At 45.8% G+C, this 22,160-nt stretch overlaps 1 protein-coding gene across 2 annotated transcripts; it reads right to left on the bottom strand.

The window, feature by feature from the left end:
• Positions 1-2,485: 2,485 nt before the first annotated feature.
• Positions 2,486-20,629, bottom strand: TENT5D (terminal nucleotidyltransferase 5D). Of its 2 annotated transcripts, XM_066559689.1 has the most exons (4): positions 20,537-20,629; positions 13,738-13,859; positions 12,517-12,631; positions 2,486-7,678 (listed from the first exon to the last, which is right to left on the bottom strand). In XM_066559689.1, the coding sequence occupies exon 4, from the start codon at positions 7,661-7,663 to the stop codon at positions 6,488-6,490; it is 1,176 nt and encodes a 391-aa protein (XP_066415786.1). In that variant the 5' UTR covers positions 7,664-7,678; positions 12,517-12,631; positions 13,738-13,859; positions 20,537-20,629; the 3' UTR covers positions 2,486-6,487. The 2 variants fall into 2 exon arrangements, with proteins under 2 accessions (XP_066415786.1, XP_066415787.1); XM_066559690.1 differs by lacking the exon at positions 12,517-12,631.
• Positions 20,630-22,160: the final 1,531 nt, after the last annotated feature.

Genomic DNA, 22,160 nt, shown 5'->3' with positions numbered 1-22,160 from the left:
TACATTCACAGAAGCACAGATTGGTTTTACCTGGACCATTCTCTCCCAGAGATCTTCCTTAGTTTTTGTCCTAGAACCTGTTTTCTTGTTATGTTACTTAGAAACAACGTGGAAACAATCCCATTTCAGTTCAGGAAAGCACCTAAATGTACCCAGGGCTGTGTCTCAGTGAAAGAAGCACAGCACACATGGATCACACCTTGGGTGAAAACACTTGGGACACTTCATTTTCCTGCAAAAAGAGTTGAGGAGTTCATTCACTGGATACAGGATTTCAAGATCTAAATGATCATAATGTTCCACAACTGAGTGTTTGGGATGGAATTTGGGGTTTAATCAATTTTAAGGATGTGTAATGACTTGTGGGTACTTTAACATGGGAAGGTCACAGCTCTTTCTCCTGATCTGGGGGTAAATCAGACATTTGAGGCTGGTGGTGAATGCAGATCCGTGCTTGGGCAATGCCATTCCCTGGAACAGCCAGGGATAAGCAGGACAATATAAAGGGATCTATTCCAACATCCATTTGGATCCTTGAGACAGAACCACGAGCTGCAATTCCAGCCCATTGTCTGGAAAATGTCAGGAGCTGAGGAAATGCTGGAGGAAGAAATTGTTGGCATGAATGGTGAGAGCACTGCGGGATCTCATCCTCTCGAGCTGGGAATTCTCCTCCTCCTGCTGCTCCATGGGGAAAACAGGAGGGCAAAGCCAGCCCTGGACAGCTCCTGGGACGTGGAAGTGCTGCTGGGTTTGTGTGTGCAGAAATCCAGGAACATATGGGCAGCATCCTGTCCCTGTCTGCTCCAGCAGCAAACCAGGAGGAGTGTGAATAAACTCCTGTCAACAACAGGAGGGGAGTATTTATAGGAGAATGAAATGGAGGATGGGGAAAGGGGCTCCTCCTGGAGGGTGGGCTTGGGAGGGAGTGGGGCTGCAACGTGGAGGGGTTTGCTGTTCCCATGCACCCAGACAGGAGGGAAATGAAATAAAAAATGGCATTAACCTGGGGATGTGCAAGCACACACTGCCCATAAACATCCATGATCTGCATCCAGTTCTCCAGAGGACTTATTTTTACTTTTATTTTGGAATCCTAGGCAGAGTGAGCAGCCTTCGAGTGTATTTATTACGGTCTTGAGTTGCTTTCCATGGTAACTAATTGTGATTTCTGAGGCACAGGTTCTGCAATGGCACAGGATGAAATGGAGCTGAATATGGAGGCAGCTGAGAAGAAGAAAATCACTTGCTTATGAAATGGTATTTAATGATGGGGATTGATGGAGCAGAAAAAATGGGGGCGGCAGGGACTAGAGCACAAAGCAGCTCTCTCAGCTTCATGTATTTCCTCAGATTTTGAATTCCTCAGGAAAGCATCTGGTGAATATTTAAGGAAGGGAAATTCCCCTATATGTGCTGCCTTCTCAATTCCCCACTTCCCATTTTATTGAGGCAAACTCTTAAAAATCTGATTTGTATTAAAGAAACCAGTCAGGAATTGAAATTATTATTAAATAGTGTTTGCTGGTTAAAATAATGGGAGGGCTTTTACAAAAATTTACCCATTGCACAGTGAAAAAGGGGTGAAAAAACTCTGCTTTGAGCAATGTTGGATAAAATTGAGGAAAAAAGGTTTCCCTGGTGTGCAGGGGTCTCGCTGCCCTCCCACACCCTGGAATGGCTCCAGTGCCCAAGGATGAGCTGAGTGGAGCCGGGGAAAACACTGAGGACCATTTTGAGCCAGTTGGGAATTTCCAAGCTCTCACATGGGTTCAAAACCTCTGGAATGTTCCTGCTCCTCCTCTGTAAGACTCTCAGAGTCCATGGGATTTAACAGCTATGACACCTACCACAGAGAAAGAGCAATATTGTCTTGTCCTCTTCAAAAACTCTGAATTAATGAGCAGTAGGGCAAAACCAAGCCCATGAAACACACAAACAAAAAACCCCCGTAAAAAATCCCAAACCCACTCCCCAAAACCTAGAAAACCCAAGTAAACAACCAGAAATGTGACTGTGATGAGTGTGGTTATGTTGCTCAGCTAAAACCCACAGGTTTGTGGGAGTTTCTTCCACCTTGGGGCAACATCACCAGAAATCCTGGATAGATATGGGATCAGATTTGTGGGGATGTGCATGTGTAAAGTCCAATCCTTTGTCACTGAAATATTAATTTTAATGACCCAGCAGACAATGAGGTTTTTATTATATAAATGCAGAGATGTAGGCACTTCAAATGTGAGTATTTGACACAAGCCCGGTGCTGAGGAGCACAGAGCCATTCCAAGGGATGGGAGACCCATGGGAACCCTTCTAGAACCTTCCCTGTGGGTCTGCCAGGCTGAATCTGAGCCTGTGCTGTATCCACCTGAGGAGCTGTCACCAAATTTTCATCTCTCTTGCAGTTACCACACTCCAGGTTGGCTTCCTGGAGAAACCTGCCTGCTCCAGCTGGAGCAGTCAAGGGATTACAGGAAACCACAGGTTAAATAAAATGTTCTTTTAATGATCACCCCCCAAATACCCAAAGGCACCAGTCAACACCGTGGACTAATGACCTACAAATTGGTGGGATTCTTACACATTTGTAGCATTACAATATTTTTTTCCACAGCTTCAGATGGCACATTAAGAGGAATATTTCATCTGCAACAGCTTTGTCCTGAATGCCCTTCCATGTGATTATTTAATAGAAAATAGGATCAAACCAAAACTGAGCTCGCTGCCCTCCTTTCTCCAGGTACTTCTGCAGCTCATCTTGAATCCACACCTGAATAACTCCAAATTTATTTCCAATTTATCACTGTAACTCCTCTAACACCACCCAAATCCCCTCACAGATCCTCAAGCTCCAGGTACCACATGGAGAGGCAACACCTCCACTGAGAACAATTTGCATTTCTTTTATCCATTGCAAAAACCTCTGTAACGTGTCGAGTATAAAGCTCACAAAATACATTTTAAAGGAACTACCATAAAGTATTTGCTTCAAATAGACCTTTTACAACAAAACACAAAATTCAAAGGACATTTTTTTTTAAGGAAAGCACTTGAAACTGTAACACTTAGGTCCTGACAACATTAGATTACTTTAAGCTGTAAACCCTAAGAAGTTTTGTGATTAAATAAAATCAGCATTACAATTTCCAGGCATTATAATCATTGAACAGATTGTAACAACGAGATATAATTATAATGCAAACATGAAGCTCAGGAGACTGGCACTGAGAAAACTCTCAATTCTTTGTAGATTTAGATCTGCACATGATAAAATCAGTAACAACTGGAGAAGAGGTTCCAATATTTCATCCTACACACTGATGTCAGTGTTTTGCAAACAGCAGTCAATACATCATCCCCTTTTTAATATTACTTTACAGAGTCATTATGACCTTGAACAAAAAAACCCCCTCCAGGTTAATTACTGCTGCCAGGTATCAATAGAACATCTGGAAGGAAATAATTAAAACCATCAGGTTTTGTTAATTGCCCCTGTAGTGTAGATACACGGGATTTTATATATGTAAGGCTAAATAAATTACATATATATATACACATATATATATTTATGCTTACATATACAAAATCACAACCTCAACCTTCAGAACTGAACTACCTCTAGGTAAGAAATATAAGACCTTTTTCCATAAATTTAGAGGGTTTATTTATACCTGAGAGATTTTTGCATATTGATGTCTTTGTACCTTTGCCTGCAGGTGCTCCCCCAAGTCCTTCCTCTTTCCTGGGGTACAAAGCCCATTGCAGCCAGGTGGGTTCTTCCCACCAGCTCCATGGACTTTGGCTGAGCCCTTCCTTACCTAACCTGGATCAACAGAGAGGTGACAGAATTCAATATATATTTAAATAAAGTTCTGTACAAGTGCACAGGCTGGTTTATACAAATCTACAGCAAGTTCACCACTCCTGATACTTCCACAATATCTGATTCAAAAAGTATTTTAGTGCTTTACCCAATGCATGTTTCTACTTGTTGGTTAAAGAACACCTCAGTGAAGAATTTTTCTGGGTTTTGGATCACTGGCCATGCAAGACACACTGAAAATGCTCCTTCCTGCCTGACCTGTTCCCTGGTTCTTGGGAAGATCAACCCATTTTTCCACCCAGCAACCACGGAAACCGGGAGGGGAGGAGTAATAAATCAATGTGGCAACACTACATTAAGGTCACAGGTCAGTGCAGATGGACTGAGACTTTCCAACAAATCTAAAGAGATTAGGAGCCCACTTCCCCCTGAAGTTTAAGGCATTTGGATGCCTGATTCCCACAGATTCCCCAGCCCAGCTCTCAGCTCCTCATCCCTGCAGATCCCAAGCAGTAGCAGGGACATGACCCATGTAAGGCTCTTACAGAATTTCACAGTGCTATTTAACATGGCAAACACCAAATGAAATGGAAAGGTTCCCTTTATAATCCTGACAGTTCAATTAAAACAGAAATGAAAGGAATCCACCATGTCTCACTCCATTTTGCTCCTGACAGGGGGAATTCCCTAGAAGTGCTTTCATGCAAACATGGTGCTACCATAGCTGATCACAGAGCAATTAGAATAGATGGTTTTATTAATTATAGTTTAACCAATGGAAAGATCTTGGTGGAAGTGGAATAAAGTGTGCTTTCAGACACCAAATTGGACATACCTGAAGAATCAGCAAAAGTAACAGTACTCTATTCATGAAAGACATCACAAAATTAATCATATTCATCAGCAAACCCTTATATTGTAGAAATACCATTTTTTTGCACTGTATTTTACAGAAAAAAGTTGACTTCAGTGATGATGGTCTTTGAACAATTCTTTGTTCAAATGTACAGGAATATAATGGGGGAAAGGGAAGCTACATATCACTGGCAATTGGACTTCACAGACCTTAGAAAATTTAGAAATGTTTGATTCAAAATAGCACATTTATGGACCACATTTCTCTGTAAAATAAATCAAACTCTTATGCCCAAGTAGAAGAAATTCCCAAGGCCTGACACCTGTTGTAAATGGATGCAATGCAGCCACTGCTCTGGAGCAGGAGGAGATGAGGATGAACAGTGACAGGGACAACACAGCGACACACAAAGTCAATGTAAGAAACTCTACAGCTTGCATTTCCAGTTGGCTGTTCCCATTTTATACCCTCACCCCTTCCAAATCTCCTTTTCCCGCTTGTCTTTCTTGTTCCATATTCTTTTTCCCAACTTTGGTTTTGCTGACACCACCTTAGATCCATCTGTCCCAAACCTGCTCATCCTGGAGCAAACCCTCTGCCCATCACTGCTACAAACACTCTGCAACCCCAGGGCGTGTTCCCCTTTCCATAATTTAGGAGCTCTCTGGCACCACTTCCAGCATTTCATGGAGCAACTGGCACAGGGAGGCACTTATGTGACATGTTTAAAACTTATCTTTGGTAAACACTCACACACACACAAATGTATAATTCATGTTTTGCTTCCTGATCGTAAATCCTCATTTGCTACTGGTGGATGTGTGCAGGTATCTAAACACAGACAGGACTTTACCAGTATAAAATAGTTTTTCAAATGCCACTGCCAAGGATTTAATTCACCTAAAAATAGCGCCAGTCCTGGGCTTTTGGAGTTTTTCCTGACTCTGTTTGTTGTGCATTAAAGCAGCTGTGATCAATAACAAATTAGTGATAGAAAGAGATCCCATTCTGCTCAATTTTCACCTTCTTTCTTATCCTCTTGCCTTGGTTATCAAAACCAATTTAATCAGAGTATTTGTACCTCTCACAGCTTTCGTTACCTGTGAAGCAGATCCTGGGCTCTGACGCTGCCTGACTTGAGCAGCCAAATCTTTCCCTGGGATCAGTGGAAATTTCAGATACACAAAATGCTGAGTCTGCTCTTGGTAGGGGCATTTCCTGCTCACCAGTACAAACCAGTTCTCTGGGGAGGGGAGTGACCCCGAGTCTCTGACTGACCTGAGGAATGATCAGCCACCAAGAGATGACCCAGCAATGTGTGTTTGTTTTCAAAGGTGCTGCAAATAAAAGTTGCTGGAACTGCATGGATAAAATCAAGGGATGATTGACTTTGACATACCCAGAGCACTGTCCCTTCTAACATCAGGCATTTCTACAGAGAGGTATTTCATTGGCTTCAGTTTTCATTGACACCATTTAAATTTTTCTTAAGAATTTTTTTTTAGAACCCAGAACTTAGTGCATTTCATTTTTACAAAATTAGAATAATTTATATCCTTCTCTTTTCATTGCAAAAAAATACAGCCCAAACACACATCAAGGTATAAACACTTCACGAATGACAGATGCTTCACTTATTTCACCTGCTTAATGGTGAGTTAGACATTGACCAACCAAACAACTTTGGCAACTTGCACAAAAATATGTCCTTAACTCAAAAGTGCTGATAAAACTCGCTTTAATGAGGCCTTTATTAAGGAGAGAACTGGAAAGAGAGGACTGGTGAGTGCTTGGAGGTTGGAGTGCTCCTACACCATCCCGCTCTGTAGCTGTATGTGGAAAGGGTACGGCTGGTAGAACACAGGGGGTTGTCCATGGGCAATGTAGTAGTTGCTGAAGTTTCTGTCACTGATATAGGGAGCAGGCTGATAATAGCACGTGACGTTGGCCGCGTTGGGGATGATGTTCTGTTCTCCGAGCACTTTTAAAGCCAGGATTGTGATCATATTGAGGGTTTGCCTTCGCTCGTGCCCCATCAGGCAGACTGTGCTCTTGTTCACCACCCCACGCAGGGTCATCAAGTAGTCGTACTTGCTCTTCTCCTCCCCGATGAAGTGGTTGCGCAGGTAGGACTCGATTTTCCTCTGCTGCTCGGCAACGTCAGGAAAATCAATGAAGAACCTGGAGCACATGTAACGTTCCAGAGATTTAATTTCAGCCTCATCCGCTGGCTTAAAGTCACGGACCAGGAGGTTGCTGTACTTGAGGAGGCCACCTCCCCTGATCTCCTCCGGGTTGCGGGTGGAGATCAGTTTGTATTTCAGGTGGTCCATGGCCTGGTTGAAGTCCCCGTACATGCTCTCGGCGATGACGGCGGGGTGGCAGTCCTGTGTCAGGGGCCGGTCTGAGGCTCTGTAGACGGCCAGGATGGAGTCCAGGATGATCTGGAAGGAGTCCACGCTGAACTCGAACTGCCGCCGCAGCGAGCTGACGAACTTCAGCTCCACGTTCTTGCCGCTATTGTTGGACAGGGAGATGAGGCTCCAGCGGTCGTGGTCAGTGGAGACTTTGACCATCTTCTGCACGTAGACATCTTTCATGGTCTGAGCCGTGATTTTTTGCTTGTTAACGCATTTTGGCAAGAAGTCCAATAGGCAATTGAGAACTGCTTCCTTAACCACCTGGAACTCGAGCTCACTGGGAAGTTCCACTCCAAAAATGATGTCCAGGTCCTTGTAACTGGTGCCATTGTGCTTCACCAGGATGTGACTGGCAGTGGAACCGTTCAGGCGGATGTCCCTGACATGGATCTGCTTCTCAATGAGCTGCTCCTTTACCATATGGATTATATCCTTAGGCTTTACCTCCAGGGTTGGAAAATTTCCTCTCCCATGAATAGGTATAGCCTCAGTCAAAACCTGATCCAGGATTTTAATCTGATCCCAGGTGAGATAACTGAATCTGTGGTCCAAGTCCTCAGTCATTGTGATATTGGTTGGCTAAACAGGGAGAAGAAGGAATTAGAGACAAATGTTAGAACTTTCTGGAATACCAGAGAGGACATTTCACTTGGTTATACCAAACTTCCTCCTTCAGTGTAGTGACAGAGCTGTTCATTTTTGAGACACAACCCCACTTAACGGTCTGAGTCAACCACTGCGCTTGTCACAGGCTTTTAATTGAATTTTAATGTACTCAGGTTTTAATCCTGCTGAGAAGCCATCACGTTATTGTATAACCCATGACTCAAAGTAAATGCAGCAAACCATATAGACCCAATTTAAAACTACTCAAAGGTTAATAACACAAACTACTTGGTGGTTCTAATGGAACTCCAAATAAATTTCACCACGAAGAGATAAAATGAGCAAAATAAGCAAATTTGTTCTTTCTGTCCTGCCTAGACATCTCCCTTGATCTTCAGTGACTTGAATACTTAAAAGTACTAAAAGACTAGGAAGTTCTCTTGTGAAAACCAGGAATGTTGCAATCTGCTCCTGTTTATCCAGCCATATGCCTTGGATGAACTTTGGTCTCTGTGGATCATCTAAACACACGCATCCTTTAATATCACTTGTGGTTTAAAGACTGGATATCTGATAATTGTCAAGTTGTTTCCATGATGTTTCTGTGGAAAATATTTCCTTCTAAGCCATAAGCCATGTTTTACATTAATGTATCAATGCTCCAAGTCGTGGTTTGCAGATCTGGTGAGAAAACCCCTTCCAGTCTTGTGGAAAAAGGACCTCAAGAAAGAAGCATCTATAGAATACACGAGATATAAAGCTCAGCTTTGGGAACTTCTCAGTTTAAAATGATATCTCGAATTCATAGCACCACATTTAACAAGGAGATGAGACACTCAGGTGGTGGCCAGGTGGCATCTGAAGGGTCTCAGTGAGGCACCAGCTGGGTGCAGGAAGCACCTTTGGGAGTCTGCCAGCACCCAGAACCCGCTTCCGAAACACCCCCGAGTGTTTCTGCAGCCAGATGGCTCAAACATATTCTATCAGCCAAAGCTCAAGGATAAAAATAAAGTAAAATCATACTAAGTAACAACACTACTGAAAAGTCCCCACTGTTGTTTCTTAACCAGTGGTGACTCCATATGTACGTTGTCATACATTCCCCTTCCCTCGCCTTCAGATTCCACATTCTGGAATATTTTAGTAATCTCAAGTAACTTGTGAGCTGCCAAATGGCTTGGGAATATGGCAGAGCTCTATTTCACATACTTCTGCTGGAATTCCAGCTCCCATTAAGCTGATCAGGAGCATATGTAATTCCAAGCACCTTCCTGGCCTCATGACAAAGAATGGGACTAACCAGATGTCTGAAGCTGAAGGAATGTTTTAAAAGTTGGCTAAAGTGGGACTGAAGTTGGGAATTTAATTGACAGTGTGAAGGTCTTGGAATCAGTCCCACAGGTCTGGCAGAACCATGTAGCTCCTGGCATTGTGTACATTGTGTATAATTCCACACTGATATCAGGTATGTTTTCAGGTGTATTCAGAAATATTCACATTTTTCCTGCAGGCATTTAGAGGACATTTGAACTGAAAAGGAGAGAAATTGCCCTTCACAGCACTGCCAATTTTACATGCTAACGATTTCACCATTAAATATTCATTAGAATTCCATGGTTATTCCCTTAAAACAAGCCATGCATCCTTCAGAGTCTTTATGACAACTCAGTACAAGTCTATCCTAAAAACAGCTTTTACAGAGAGCTACTGCTAATTCTGGAAGTGGGACAACCTTGGGTGGAGGCAGGTTGGAAGGATTTGTTCTAATGTTTTTGCTGCCATGTTGTCACCTGAGTCATTCATAGAATCACAGAATTAAGGTTGGAAAAGACTTCCAAGATCATCAAGTCCAGCTTTTTATATGCCAGATTATGGTGAACCAGCCCAAATGATCCCATAGCAAACTTAAAATTGTCAGAATTGTTGTCTAAGCAGTAGTTTTTATTATGGCATTTGTTTGATATTGCAAAGCTTTGACCTTTCTGAGACTGATGCTGTGACGTAAAAAAAAAACGGAGCAGAGAAGAGAGCGTTGAAATTCAACCCCTTTTTAGCAGAGGGACCCTCTTCAAACACGTGGAAAGTCAGAAGATGGGCATATCTCTGAATAAGCTTAGAAATCCTTCCTTTATTGCTACATGTTTTTAGGTATTTCAGATGTTATTGCAATATACTGAGGTTTGAAACTGGAAGGAGAAGGTAATGTCAGTAAATCTCTCTTTTGTGTTGAAGAGGCATCCCTCAAAATGTCATTTCTCTGAAGTGATTCCTGGAGAATCTGAGGAGGCTTTGGGAGCTCAGTCTCACCATTAATGTTTTATGATAAATATTAAAGAATTCTGTGCTGAAATAACACCTTCAACTCTGACAAGTAAGAAAAATGTACTAGGAAAAAAACCCAGGAATTCAGTTTTCAAAAATATAATTAATTTGCAGGTGAGCCTAAATAAACATTAGTAGTAGTAGTAGTATTTTTTATTATTTACTAATTTTCTACCAGTTTGCAAGCCAATACTTTAACCTTTCACTCTCCTAGAAGGATTTTATTTTGTTATTTTCTTCAATCTTCTCTGGCAAAAAGAACAATTTCCAGGCACTTTTATAGCCATTAGGAACCTGATTTCTCAAAGCAGGGGCAAATTTACTTACTGAGGTGCTCAGGTTAATGCCAGGAGTTATTATTAATGTAATTATCCTCTGTTACAATACATCAGCAGCAACACTGAGGTTGTGTAAAACAAGAGATCCTGGGATGAAGGGAAGGAAACTCCCTGAATGTGACCACAGCACCTGGATGAAGCCAAGCCCAAATAAGTACTGAGCTGCTTAATTAGAAAAGGGGCTGGAAAATCACTTTATTCCTTGGAAACTGCTGCTGTTTGCAATGGAGGATGATTGATTTACATGGGAAGAGAGTGATAGGACAGCAGAATGGTTTTGAAAAGAAGGGAGGTTTAGGTTAAATTAGAGAGAAATTCCTCCCTGTGAGGGTGCTGAGGGCCTGGCACAGATTCCAGAGTGGAAGTGTCCTGGCCAGGCTGGCCAGGGCTCGGAGCAGCCTAGGACACTGGAAGCAGATGATCTTTAAGGTCCCTTCCAACCAAGCCATCCTGGGATTCTGTGATTCCTGGATGCAGATACATCTCACCTCACTGGCACCCCCAATCCCAGCTGTCCCTAAGCCTCTCCTGCTGCACTCTGACAAGGAATTCCCTTTGTGAAACTCCTTCCACACAAATACCCCAAAGCATCTCAGGTGCTCCACATTCTGGGTTTTCTTGTCCTCAAGTCTCCATGTGGGGAAATGGAAGATGCACAAACATCACCACCATGGCAATGAAATTCAAAAGAAGGTGTTTTTTCCACACTTCATCAATATTTTAATTTACTGAGATTCTCTCCTAGTGATTTTTCTGAAGTTTTTTGTTTACGGATTTTAAAATGTTACCATAAACTGCAATAGACCCCGAATCCTGTCTGATTTAAGATCTCTTCCAGAAAAAAGGATGAAGAAAAGCAGTTTTCAAGGTGTTTCCTTTTACATACACTGGCTCGAGAAGCACAGAACAACATGGATCAGACCCAGTCAAATCTTGTGACATATCATTCTTATTATAAGGTTAGAAAAATATTTCCCTGACTCAACTTCCAACTTGTCCTTGAGTGGTCACCTTCACCTGACAAAGCAGTCACAATGTGGAAAAATGTTTGGATACTTAAACATAATATATTGTTAGATTTTATCATTTATTTTCCTATTGAAATTAGAGGCTCTAATTTTCTTTTTGGAGCAAGCAACTCTGAGTTTGGGCTGACAATGATGCTAAAATGTTTCATTAACCACCTCTTAGCTCTCCACTGTGCATGAGCTTCATCAAAAAAATCCAAGCAGATCTGGCTTTACATCTGAATGAAGCAAATCTGCCATGCTAATGACAGCTTTCATGTTCCCCACAACTTTCATAGAAACAGATACTTGCAGTCTAGAGAACAGTCTCATCAAATTTAGCTCATATTTTACTGATAAACTGTTTAGATTCTCTTTTTATATATTCCATAATGTTGATTCAGTGTGTTTTCAAAGAGTTTGCCATGTGCTGGCATTTTCAAGCAGGATACAGCTGAAACAGGTTTTGTGCAGCTGTGGCAGCTCCATCCTCTTCCCTTTGCTTCTATCTGCTCCCATGTTTTTCTGTTTACAATAAAGGTTGGGAATTGAAGCATATTTAAATGCTCCAATTCTTTTTACTTTGCACTTGAAATCAGCTGTGCAGGGACCTCTCACAGATCACAGAACTCCACAGTGAGGGAGGTTGGAAAAGCCCTCCAAGACCATCGAGTCCAAGCAGTGCCTGATCCCCACCTTTTCACCAGCCCAGAGCCTCGAGTGCCACCTCCAGTCCTTCCTTGGGCACCTCCAGGGATGGGGACTCCAAACCTCCCTGGGCAGCCCCTTCCAAGGCCTGACCACCCTTTCCATGAAGGAATTCCTGCTGCTGTCCAACCTGCACCTCCCCTGGCACGCCTTGAGGCTGTTTCCCCTCATTCTGTCCCTTGTTCCCTGGGAGAAGAGGCTGAAAAAGAGATGCAGCAAAATGTCTTGGGAGCTGCTGTGGTGGCCTTGTTTTGGAGGATCACTCCAGAAATGACCACAGAAATTCTGCTATTCCTCTCACCTCTGCACTGGTTTTCCTGTTTACACATTATACACATCACTGTAAATGTCCATGATCTCCTCCTAAAGCTTTATTTTAATTCAAAGATCCATTTCTCTATTAAGCTGGACATTTGGAAGTATTTTGCTCACTTACTTTAGAACTGCAGCTGGCATAAGCTCCAAAGGCAGGAATGTCAAATGTGGAGAGACTTCCAGTCGTAATTTAAACCCAGATGAGACAAGGAGAAGCAGTAAAACATCTGGGAAACCTAAATGGGGACATATTTAAACTGGTTTGACAGTGTTTCCATGAGTTTTCCCTTCCATTACTGTTAATGCAGTGCTGAAGGCAGTGTTTATTTATCCTGTTATCAAGAGATAATGCATGAATTGCCATCAGTTTTCAGTCCAGTTCCCATCGAGTTTCCCTGGGATAACAAATGATGGCTCAGCTCTTCCCTGGCAGATAAGGCTGCAAGGTGGGCAAAATGCAAAGCTGTGGGCTTGGGCTGTGCCACAGAATGGCACCTCCAAGGGCACAAAAAGTCAACACAGGACGAGACTTGATCCACAAAAATGTGTCCTGCTTTTTCCACCCAACAAAAGGAACATGGATAATGGCTTTAAGGGAAAGAGGGAAGGGTTGGATGGGATATTGGGAAGAAATTCTTTCCTTTAGGGGTGGTGAGGCCCTGGCACAGGGTGCCCAGAGAAGCTGTGGCTGCCCCTGGATCCCTGGAAGTGTCCAAGGCCAGGCTGGACAGGGCTGGAGCATCCCAGACTAGGATGTTTCCCTGCCCATGGAACAAGATGGGATTAAAGGTCCCTCCCAACCCAAACCATCCTGGGATTCTGTTTCTACTGGAATATTACAGGACATTGGCTCGATGAGCTGGGCGTTCTCAAGAGGCACAAATTGAGGAGTTTAAATTGGGCACCCAGTATGAAATCATAATCCATATTCTGTCATGCTGGATATTTGGGGTTTTTTGGATGTCCCATTTTTCCATCATGACTCATGGCAGACTCATTCTTAGCCAGATGGGGATCCCCTCACAGGGCAACATTTTCAAGGGCCTATTTATCATGACTTGATATCAATTCCCAAAACACATGAGGCTCCTTCTCACAGGGCCTCCAGTCCAAACCAACCAAGCCCTTTTAAAAACATGAGGTCAGTATCTCAATTGCTCTAAAACACTTCAATAACTTTTAAAAAATAGCTGCCATATGCAATATTCAGTCTGTTGGGGGCTGTGGTCATCCCTGGGAAATTCTTGCTTTATGAAAAGCTTATTTGTACTACCAAACACATATTTATGGGCTGAATCCTGAATAATATTGCCAGCAAGAATGCAAAATCCCACGGACTCACCGTGGCAGGACGACTGGGAGTGTGTATTCCAGCAGAGTTAATAGGATGAGTCACTGGATCATTTGGTAGAAATATGAATTGTCATCTTGTCGCTGACAGAAACACAAAGCTCCCCGGGAAAGCTGCAGGAAATAAAACCCAACAAACAATCACATTCATTTGGAGATCAATGTTAACCACCGGTCACCTGCTGGACATAATAAATGATGCATTACAGCCTGGCAGTCCTGCAGGTGTAACAACAGACTTTGAAGTTGGGAATGGTAAGGGAAAAGTAGAGGGAAAAGCACCAAAGCCTTTATAAAGACTCTGGGTTTCAGGTCATGCTTAATCCTCTGCAAGGATATTAACAAACCTGCCATTTTCCCTACAGGATTTTGAGTGGGAATTTAATATTATTAATAGACATGCAAATTAGCAGGGATGTAGTAGAGTCATATAAAATTTAGAATGAATAATAATTCAGCAGAATGAAGTATTATGAACTGTGTAGTGGCTTTAGATTCTTTCTATCAGAGTGTGCAGCTGACAGGAAGCTCTTGTTTCCTGGCACACGAGGCTGTTGGTTCATTTAGAGTAAGCCCAGGGTCCTGTTGCTGGAATTTCCATGTTCATGCCATGTGCTGGAATGAAGTATTTCTGTAAATATTCACCTGCTACCATAAAGGCACTTCCTTTTCTTTGTTTCTCATTTCAAACATGTGATGACAGTCAGTATTCTCCTTGCAAGACCTCCCATTCCAGCGCCCCATGCTGCCAAGCCCACAACACCCACTCAAGTTCCCTGACTATCCCAGGCAGGGCCTGTCCACTGTATGGTTTGGTATTCACAGAAATTTACTCCTTGTTGAGTTGTGTTCCACAACCTCAGCTTTTATGCTCAAATTACATATGGTTCTTAGTAAAGATAATATGTAAAGTATGATTTAAGTGTAAATATCTGCATAATCTGCAGGAAAAGCTGAAATTATAGACCAAGGAGGTATGGAATGTGTTATTCCTTTATTAGGAATAGAATGGATTTTTCCTCCCTGCTACAGCAGGCAGATTTTTATCCCTGAAAATGCCATTTTAGTGCTGCCAGAAGCACAGCACTCGCTTTGCTCACCCTGTGAGGACCTGTCTGTTGTGCCAGGGCCTGTCTGCAGCTTTCATTTGCTTTCCAACTCCTGACGGGCCACTAATTAGCTGAATGCGTGTTCCTGACCCGCTCCCAAATCCGTGCACTGACGGCTCACGTTGGCAGCTGAATAAAGGGTTAAGTCTGGCAAGGGCTGAGCTCAGCTCTGAGCCTGGCAGTGAGCAGCCAGTCAGGCCTTGATGGCAAAGGGAAGAGTTCTGGGCTGCTTAGATAAAAGGATCTCAGCATGTGGAGTCTGGAAAAGTCAGACAAATCAGTCACTTTGCAAAAAAAAATACAAATTTCTTTTTAATGCTGAAACATTGTTATTTCTTTCTGGGCAAGTATGGAAGGTTTCATGGATATATGATACCCATTAATGGATATATCACCCTGATAGAACAGATTAACACTGGAGCAGAATTTATGGCTTCCCCTGGTGATATTTAGGGGAAGAAGAGAGAGACCTTTATAGCATTTTTTTGTAGAAGAGGCATTATTATATAATATGTTCATAGAAGCAGCAGCTGAGATTGATGAGCTGCTTTGCCTACTGGGACATTATTCCCAACAGCTGCCTTTTACTGGCTCAGTCATCACAGGAAAAAGCATCATTTCCTTACTCTACGCTCAGGGTTCCCAGGATTTTTTTCAGCTGAAGGAAAAACAAAAATAAAAATGATGATGTCAACAATTACCCTGTGTTTTAAAGAGAACATTTCCCTGTTCCTGAACTGGGGATGTGAATTATGGCAACATGCACCAACAAAGCCATTCCCAAGCCTTTTCCCCTGGTGCCTCTGTGCCTAAGGAGCACAGGACTATCCTGAGATGCAGCAGGGTCTGGGAGATGATGTGGGGCTCTGTGCCCTGGATTTCTCTCTGTGCCACAATTTGCCAGCTGGTCACTCCTTTGGGTGTCCCCACTCCCAGGTCTCACCCTGAGGAATATCCACCCTCAAACCTTCCAGGTGGACCTCAAATCTTTGGTGGATGTGGAGGCTGCTCAGCACCTCATGAGCTCTCCCAGGGCATTTCCAGGTGATGCCCCCTGAGCTGGCAGGAACAAGAGCCCAGGGTCCCAGAGATTCCTTCCTCCCCCTGTGTGCTGCAGCTTCCCCTGACTGCTCTGCTCAGCTCCTCAGACTAATCCCAAAATCTATTTACTCACTCGAGATCCCAGTGACTCAATCCGAAGCTCACTTATCAAAAACTCTCATTATTATGACTAAACTGCAGCAAAAGCAGGCAAGGTAAAAACTGAAACAATCCTTCTTTTCCATCTATTAACCATCTTCATAATCATCTCTCCTCTTCAAATGCCAGAGGAAGAGGGATGAGTGATGCCATGTGCCTCTGCAGCCCAAAAGCTGGGCTGCTTTCAGGGTAAAAAGGGCATTACAAAGTCAAAGCTCTCCTCAGGAACTCTCCAGAACTGTCTTTCCCTCATCTACACCAAAGGACAACTATCAAATATCCCCATGGTCACTAAACCATGAGAGGACTCTCCTGGATCACATTCATCTCTGTTCTGAGAGAGCTCCAACACAACCACATCCACGGAGTGGATTTCTCTTTTTTGATTGATCACACCCCAAAACCCCTTGCTGGAAGCTGGATTTAGCTCCTTCAGTCAATGCAGTGTGGGGGTTTCCTCTCTAAACCAGTACTGAGCCATTGGGGTGTGGAGGGTGGGTTTTGATTGCTCACCCAGAGTGGATTTGGAGATTTCCTTGGGAGGAGCCCAAAGGATGAAGGAAATGCACCCTGAGGGCCTCTCTGCTTCACCCCTGCTCTGCTCTGCACAGGTTACAGAAGTGTTTCTGTTGAGCAATTATTCTGTTCCACTCCAGGAGTATTCTCATTTCACAGCAGAAGCTGCGAGCTCCAGGCCCAGGCTCCAGGTTGATTTGTGAAGCAGTTTAGGATCCCTCCAAATAAAGGCCCTTCCCTATTGCTACAGCAAGGGGGCAGTTTAAATTCTATTGGGAAAACTTCTGTATCCTGGAGCAGGCTGGGCTGGCACCTCCACAGGACTGTGTCTCACAGGCTACTCAGAGATTACTGTGTCTTCCATTGTTTAATTATGTTGCTATTTGTGTTTACAATTTTCATATAGAATTCATATTTTTATGAATTTATTTCCATACTTATATTAAAAAGTTACTCTCTGAATACAAAACACAGCAGTGGGACTTCATTTTAATGCCATTTTCCCAATTTTATGAGTTGCACTGCAAAAGTGGGGGAAAAGAAATGAATTATTCATTATCTTCAAAGTATTTGCTGCACAGGAGTTTATGTTTAATTTTGCATCAGTAACAGCCAAGATTTCCACAGGAAATAGTTTTTTTCATAAGTGAAATGTTTTCTAGTTTGCAGTTGAAAAATCTGCAGAACTCTGGGCAAACTATGACAGGAAAAAAGGATTCTGGCTGCAGCAGCAGAGCAGGGAACTGCTTCTCTTTTGTGGTGAAGGCAGCACGAAATCTCTGTTGACATTATTACTAAAAGGCAGAGAGGAGATAAAGTGATGATTAAACCCAAGAAAAAGGCCCAGGCCCTGCAGCACAGCTGTGCATTCGTGACTTTTCCATCACTATCAATAATTCATAATGACCATCATGCACCTGACGACACCAAGTTGGGGAGAAAGACTGAGTCAAGCTTATACCAAATGTGCAAAAACGTCCAACCTGACATCGGATGTCAGGGCAACAGGACCTGCTGGATAAGCAAAGATCCAGCAGAAAGGGTAATGGAGAAGAAAATCAGCTGATGTGGACATAAATCAACATCTGCTGTACCCGTTTGTGGCATTTTATGGAAGAAAACTCTCCTTTTGGTGGTACACACTGGAAGAAAGTTTTTAGAGCCTCTAAAATATTTTTTCTAGAAAAGAACTGAAATGTGAGCAATTCTGCAACAAGAAGGAGCCATGCTCAATATGATGCTCAAGTTTTGCAGCTGGATTCTCCTTTGCTGTGCCACACTAACTCAGCACGGCCATAGGCAATGGCACACTGCTGATTCCCTGGGGCATCTTGGATTCTCTGCTGATGCTTTGAATAATTGTTTTTGCATGAAGATCATGGCGGCAAAGCCAAAAAGCCAGACTGCAATTCACAAAATATTTCTATTTTTTTAATGTTTGAATACAAATGGCATAAATTCATGGAATCACTGAATGGTTTGGCTTGGAAGGGACCTTTAATCCCATCCAGTTCCAACCCCTGCCATGGGCAGGGACACCTCCCACTATCCCAGCGTGCACCAAGCTCATCCAACCAGGCCTTGGACACTTCCAGGGATCCAGGGGCAGCCACAGCTTCTCTGGGAACCTGTGCCAGGGCCTCCCCACCCTCACAGGGAACAATTCCTTCCATATACTGAAGTGAAATCTGCCATCTTTCAGTTTGAAATTATTACTTCCCACCCCACCATGACAGTTCCTGATGAAGGAATTGTCAGAATAGCAATTCAGTTCAGCAGGAATTGCTCTGGTGTAAATGGGAGAAGAGTTGGCCTGGTCTGTCCATGGCTGAGCATTTGAGTTCTGCAATGTAAACTCTGGGTTGGCTTCCACTCTCCAGGGACCATCCCTCAATCCATGTTACCCATCCCTTGATGGTGAAATTTGGCTTGGAATTTGCCTCCAAATCCTCTGACTGTTCATTGCCTTTCATCCATTAAAACCACTGGGTTAAACAGTGGCACATAAGAGATATATGACGTGGAAGACATGTATATGACATGGAAGACATAATTATGTGTTAAATCCATTAAAAGTGTCTACCCCCACATGCAGAGACCATCAAGGTACTGAGAACTCAACAAACACTGTCAACAACCTCAGGACGACCCACCCAGGGCTTCACAACACCAATGAGAGAGGCAAAAGAGAGCAAAAGGTAGCAAGATTCCCCCCCTGCTGTGGCCAAGCATGGGTGGCACAGCCCAAACCCCTCCTGCAGTCCGATCATCAGAGCCCAGAACCACGAAACCACTCTGGATTAGGAGTGTTTTGAAACATGGGTAGAATTTAATTCCTTCAAGCACTGTTAATTAATGAATTAATTTCCACTGCCAGCCTAAATGCTGCTTAATTGACTCTCCAAAATAACTCAGTCTCAATGTGATCTTTCAAGAAACTTGGTCTACTTCTGTCTCCCTGATTTATGGTTGATTCATAAATTATGGGACTCTATTGTGTCAGCAGTTACTCCTGAGCTTGAGCAGGAGCTCAAGCCCTGATCTTGCAGGGCAGGAATTTAGGGTCAGGCTTTTGCTCACAAGGGTCACTGTGTGTCTGTGTGGCAGCTGAATCATTCCAGAGCACGCAGCCCCGTGTGTCTGGTGCCTAATGAGGCAACAAAACTAAATTTACTGTAAAGTTATGCCTGGGATGCACAACCGGGCAGGGATGGTGTGCAAGCAGCACTGCCCCGAGGTCAAAGGTCTGCAGCACTGCAAATTAAAGGAATTACTGGTGCTCCTTTTGAACTAAGCTGTGGGAATGCCAGAGGGATAAGACACAAGGAATAGAAGGTATAATGCAGACAGCTATTCTCCCTCCACACAGCAAGCCCCTATTCCCAAGTACTGGATGCTGCAGGCACGGCACATGGAGGATGAAAGGGCACGGGGATTGTTTTTAACATTTCTGAATGGGACAGACACATCACATCTGCCGCTAGAGCTTAAGGAGAAGTCAGGAGCAGGAAGCATGGGAGAGTCCCTGCTTTGGAGTCACTGTCATTTATTATTCATCCCTCGGCCTTTAGCGGAGAATTCGGCACATCCCCATTCATTCCCACCTGGCTGCTTTTCATGGGAGCCACGAACAGGCTGTTACTCTCAAGGCAGCACACGGAGCACAACGTGTGAGCCTGCAGAGCCCAGCCTCCTCTTTCCGAGGGAACAATTAATGCTATTACAGATTTGCAGCGGCTCAAAGATGTATCAGAGATGCCTGTGGGAGAAGGCGGGGAGCACACGAGAGTGATTCCTGGCTGGGAAGACACACAATTCCAGCCCCGAATTGCTGGAAAGCAGTTTTGCTTTGCATGCAGGCACTTCCGAATAGTTCAGGGCACAGAATCGCAGCTTGCTGTCACTGTCACTTCACTGTCACTGTCACCTCCAGGCTATGACCTCCCCCAAAACACGGATGGTCCTTGCAGAATACACAGAAAAGGCCTCAGCTGCCAGGGCTGTCATCATCTAAGCGGGATGACAGAGCTTCCGACAGCGAGTAAGGAATGCCACACTCCTACTACCGCTACTACGAACGTGGCGAGGCAGGGCTTGCCCAGCTCCAGGGAGCCTTTAGGGTTCATGCGAAGGAACGCCCGGAGTGGGACGGAGCTCACGTGCAGCCACACACACACAGCCCCCTCCGGCACCGCCGCGCCGCCCTTTTTACAAGTTCACCCCTAAAGTTTCTAAGGAAAACGCCTTACGGAGAGAGAAGGAAGAGGCCCGAGCCGAGCCGAGCGCTCCGGGTTTCTCCAAGTTTTTTAACCGAGCCCAACCGCTCCCGCAACGGCCCCGCCCGGCCCAACCCCGCGGGCACCCGCGACCCGCCGGCCCTGCGGGCTGGGCGCTCTGGGGACACCCGCTCGCCATGCGGGGGACACCCGTGCCCCGAGCGAGCGGCCCTGGGGGACATTCACTCACCGAGCGGCTGCGGGGACGCTCAGTTCCCGAGCGGCTGCGGGGGACACGCTCCGTGCGGCTGCGGGGGACGCTCAATCACCGTGCGGCTGTGGGGTCTCTCACGCAGCGAGCGGCTGTGGGGACACTCACCGTGCGGGTGGAGGGGACGCTCCGTGCGGGTGTACGGGACGCTCCCCGCGCGGTGCCCGCGCCGCTCCAGCCGGGGCCGCCGCTGTCCGCGGCCGCGCTGGTGCTGAAGGGGCCGCCCCGCCCCGCCCCGCGCCCGCCCCCGCCCGCCCCCGCGAAGCGCAGCGCCATGGCCGCCATGGCAACGCCGTGAGGGGGCCGCGCCCGCCGCCGCCCGGCACCCCCGGTACCCCGGCAGCGCTGGCACACCCGGTACCCCCGGCACACCCGGTACCCCGGCACCCCCGGCACACCCGGCATCCCCAGCAGCACTGGCACACACGCTACCTCAGCACACCCTGTACCCTAGCACCCCCGGTACACCCGGTACCCCCAGCAGCATTGGCACACCCGGTACCCCCAGCAGCGCTGTCACACCCGGTACCCCCAGCAGCGCTGTCACACCCGGTACCCCCAGCAGCGCTGTCACACCCGGTAGCCCGGCAACGCTGGCACACCCAGTACCCCCGGCATCCCCAGCACTCCCGGTACCCCCGGCAGCACTGTCACACCCGGTACCCCAGCAGCGCTGTCACACCCGGTACCCCGGCAGCGCTGGCACACCCGGTACCCCAGCAGCGCTGTCACACCTGGTACCCCAGCAGCACTGGCACACCCGGTACCCCAGCAGCACTGGCACACCCGGTACCCCGGCAGCACTGTCACACCTGGTACCCCGGCAGCACTGGCACACCCAGTACCCCAGCAGCGCTGTCACACCCGGTACCCCAGCAGCGCTGTCACACCCGGTACCCCGGCAGCACTGGCACACCCGGTACCCCCGGCAGAGCTGGCACACCCAGTACCCCAGCAGCGCTGTCACACCCGGTACCCCGGCAGTACTGTCACACCCGGTACCCCGGCAGCACTGGCACACCCGGTACCCCGGCAGCGCTGGCACACCCGGTACCCCCGGCAGCGCTGGCACACCCAGTACCCCAGCAGCGCTGTCACACCCGGTACCCCAGCAGCGCTGTCACACCCGGTGCCCCTTGCACACCCGCAGGCTCAGAGGGTCCGCATGCCAGCACTGCAGCCGTGCTCGCTCTGCCCTGCGGTCACATCGGCCACCATCGCCTCGTCCACCTTCCCTGCCACACACTGCCGGTGGAGGGCACAGAAATGCGGGAGCGTGGAAGCAGAGAAGCATAAAATCTGGGAATTGTTTTGGTTGGAAAAGCCCACTAAGGCCACCGAGAAACCTCAATGCTGCCAAACCCAGGCAGTTTGTGTGTGCTAACCCATGTCCCCAAGTGCCACATCTACATGGCTGCTAAATCCCTCCAGGAATGGGGACTGAGGTCCAGGAGCACTTGGACAATGCTCTCAGGAACAGGGTTGGATTGTTGGGATGTCCGTGCAGGGCTGGGAGCTGGACTTGGTGATCTTGATGGGTTCCTTCCAACTCAGCATATTCCATGGTACTGCGATTCCACCTCTGCCCTGGGCACTCCATTCC

Source organism: Molothrus aeneus, chromosome 14, assembly GCF_037042795.1.
Source record: "Molothrus aeneus isolate 106 chromosome 14, BPBGC_Maene_1.0, whole genome shotgun sequence".
Lineage (NCBI taxonomy): Eukaryota > Metazoa > Chordata > Aves > Passeriformes > Icteridae > Molothrus > Molothrus aeneus.
The sequence above is the reverse complement of the archived record's forward strand: the minus strand, read 5'-3'. Positions and strand labels throughout refer to the sequence as shown.

Bases quoted from the DNA above. Each gene is read 5' to 3' on its own strand.
- TENT5D (XM_066559689.1), bottom strand. From the start codon at position 7,663: ATGACTGAGGACTTGGACCACAGATTCAGTTATCTCACCTGGGATCAG.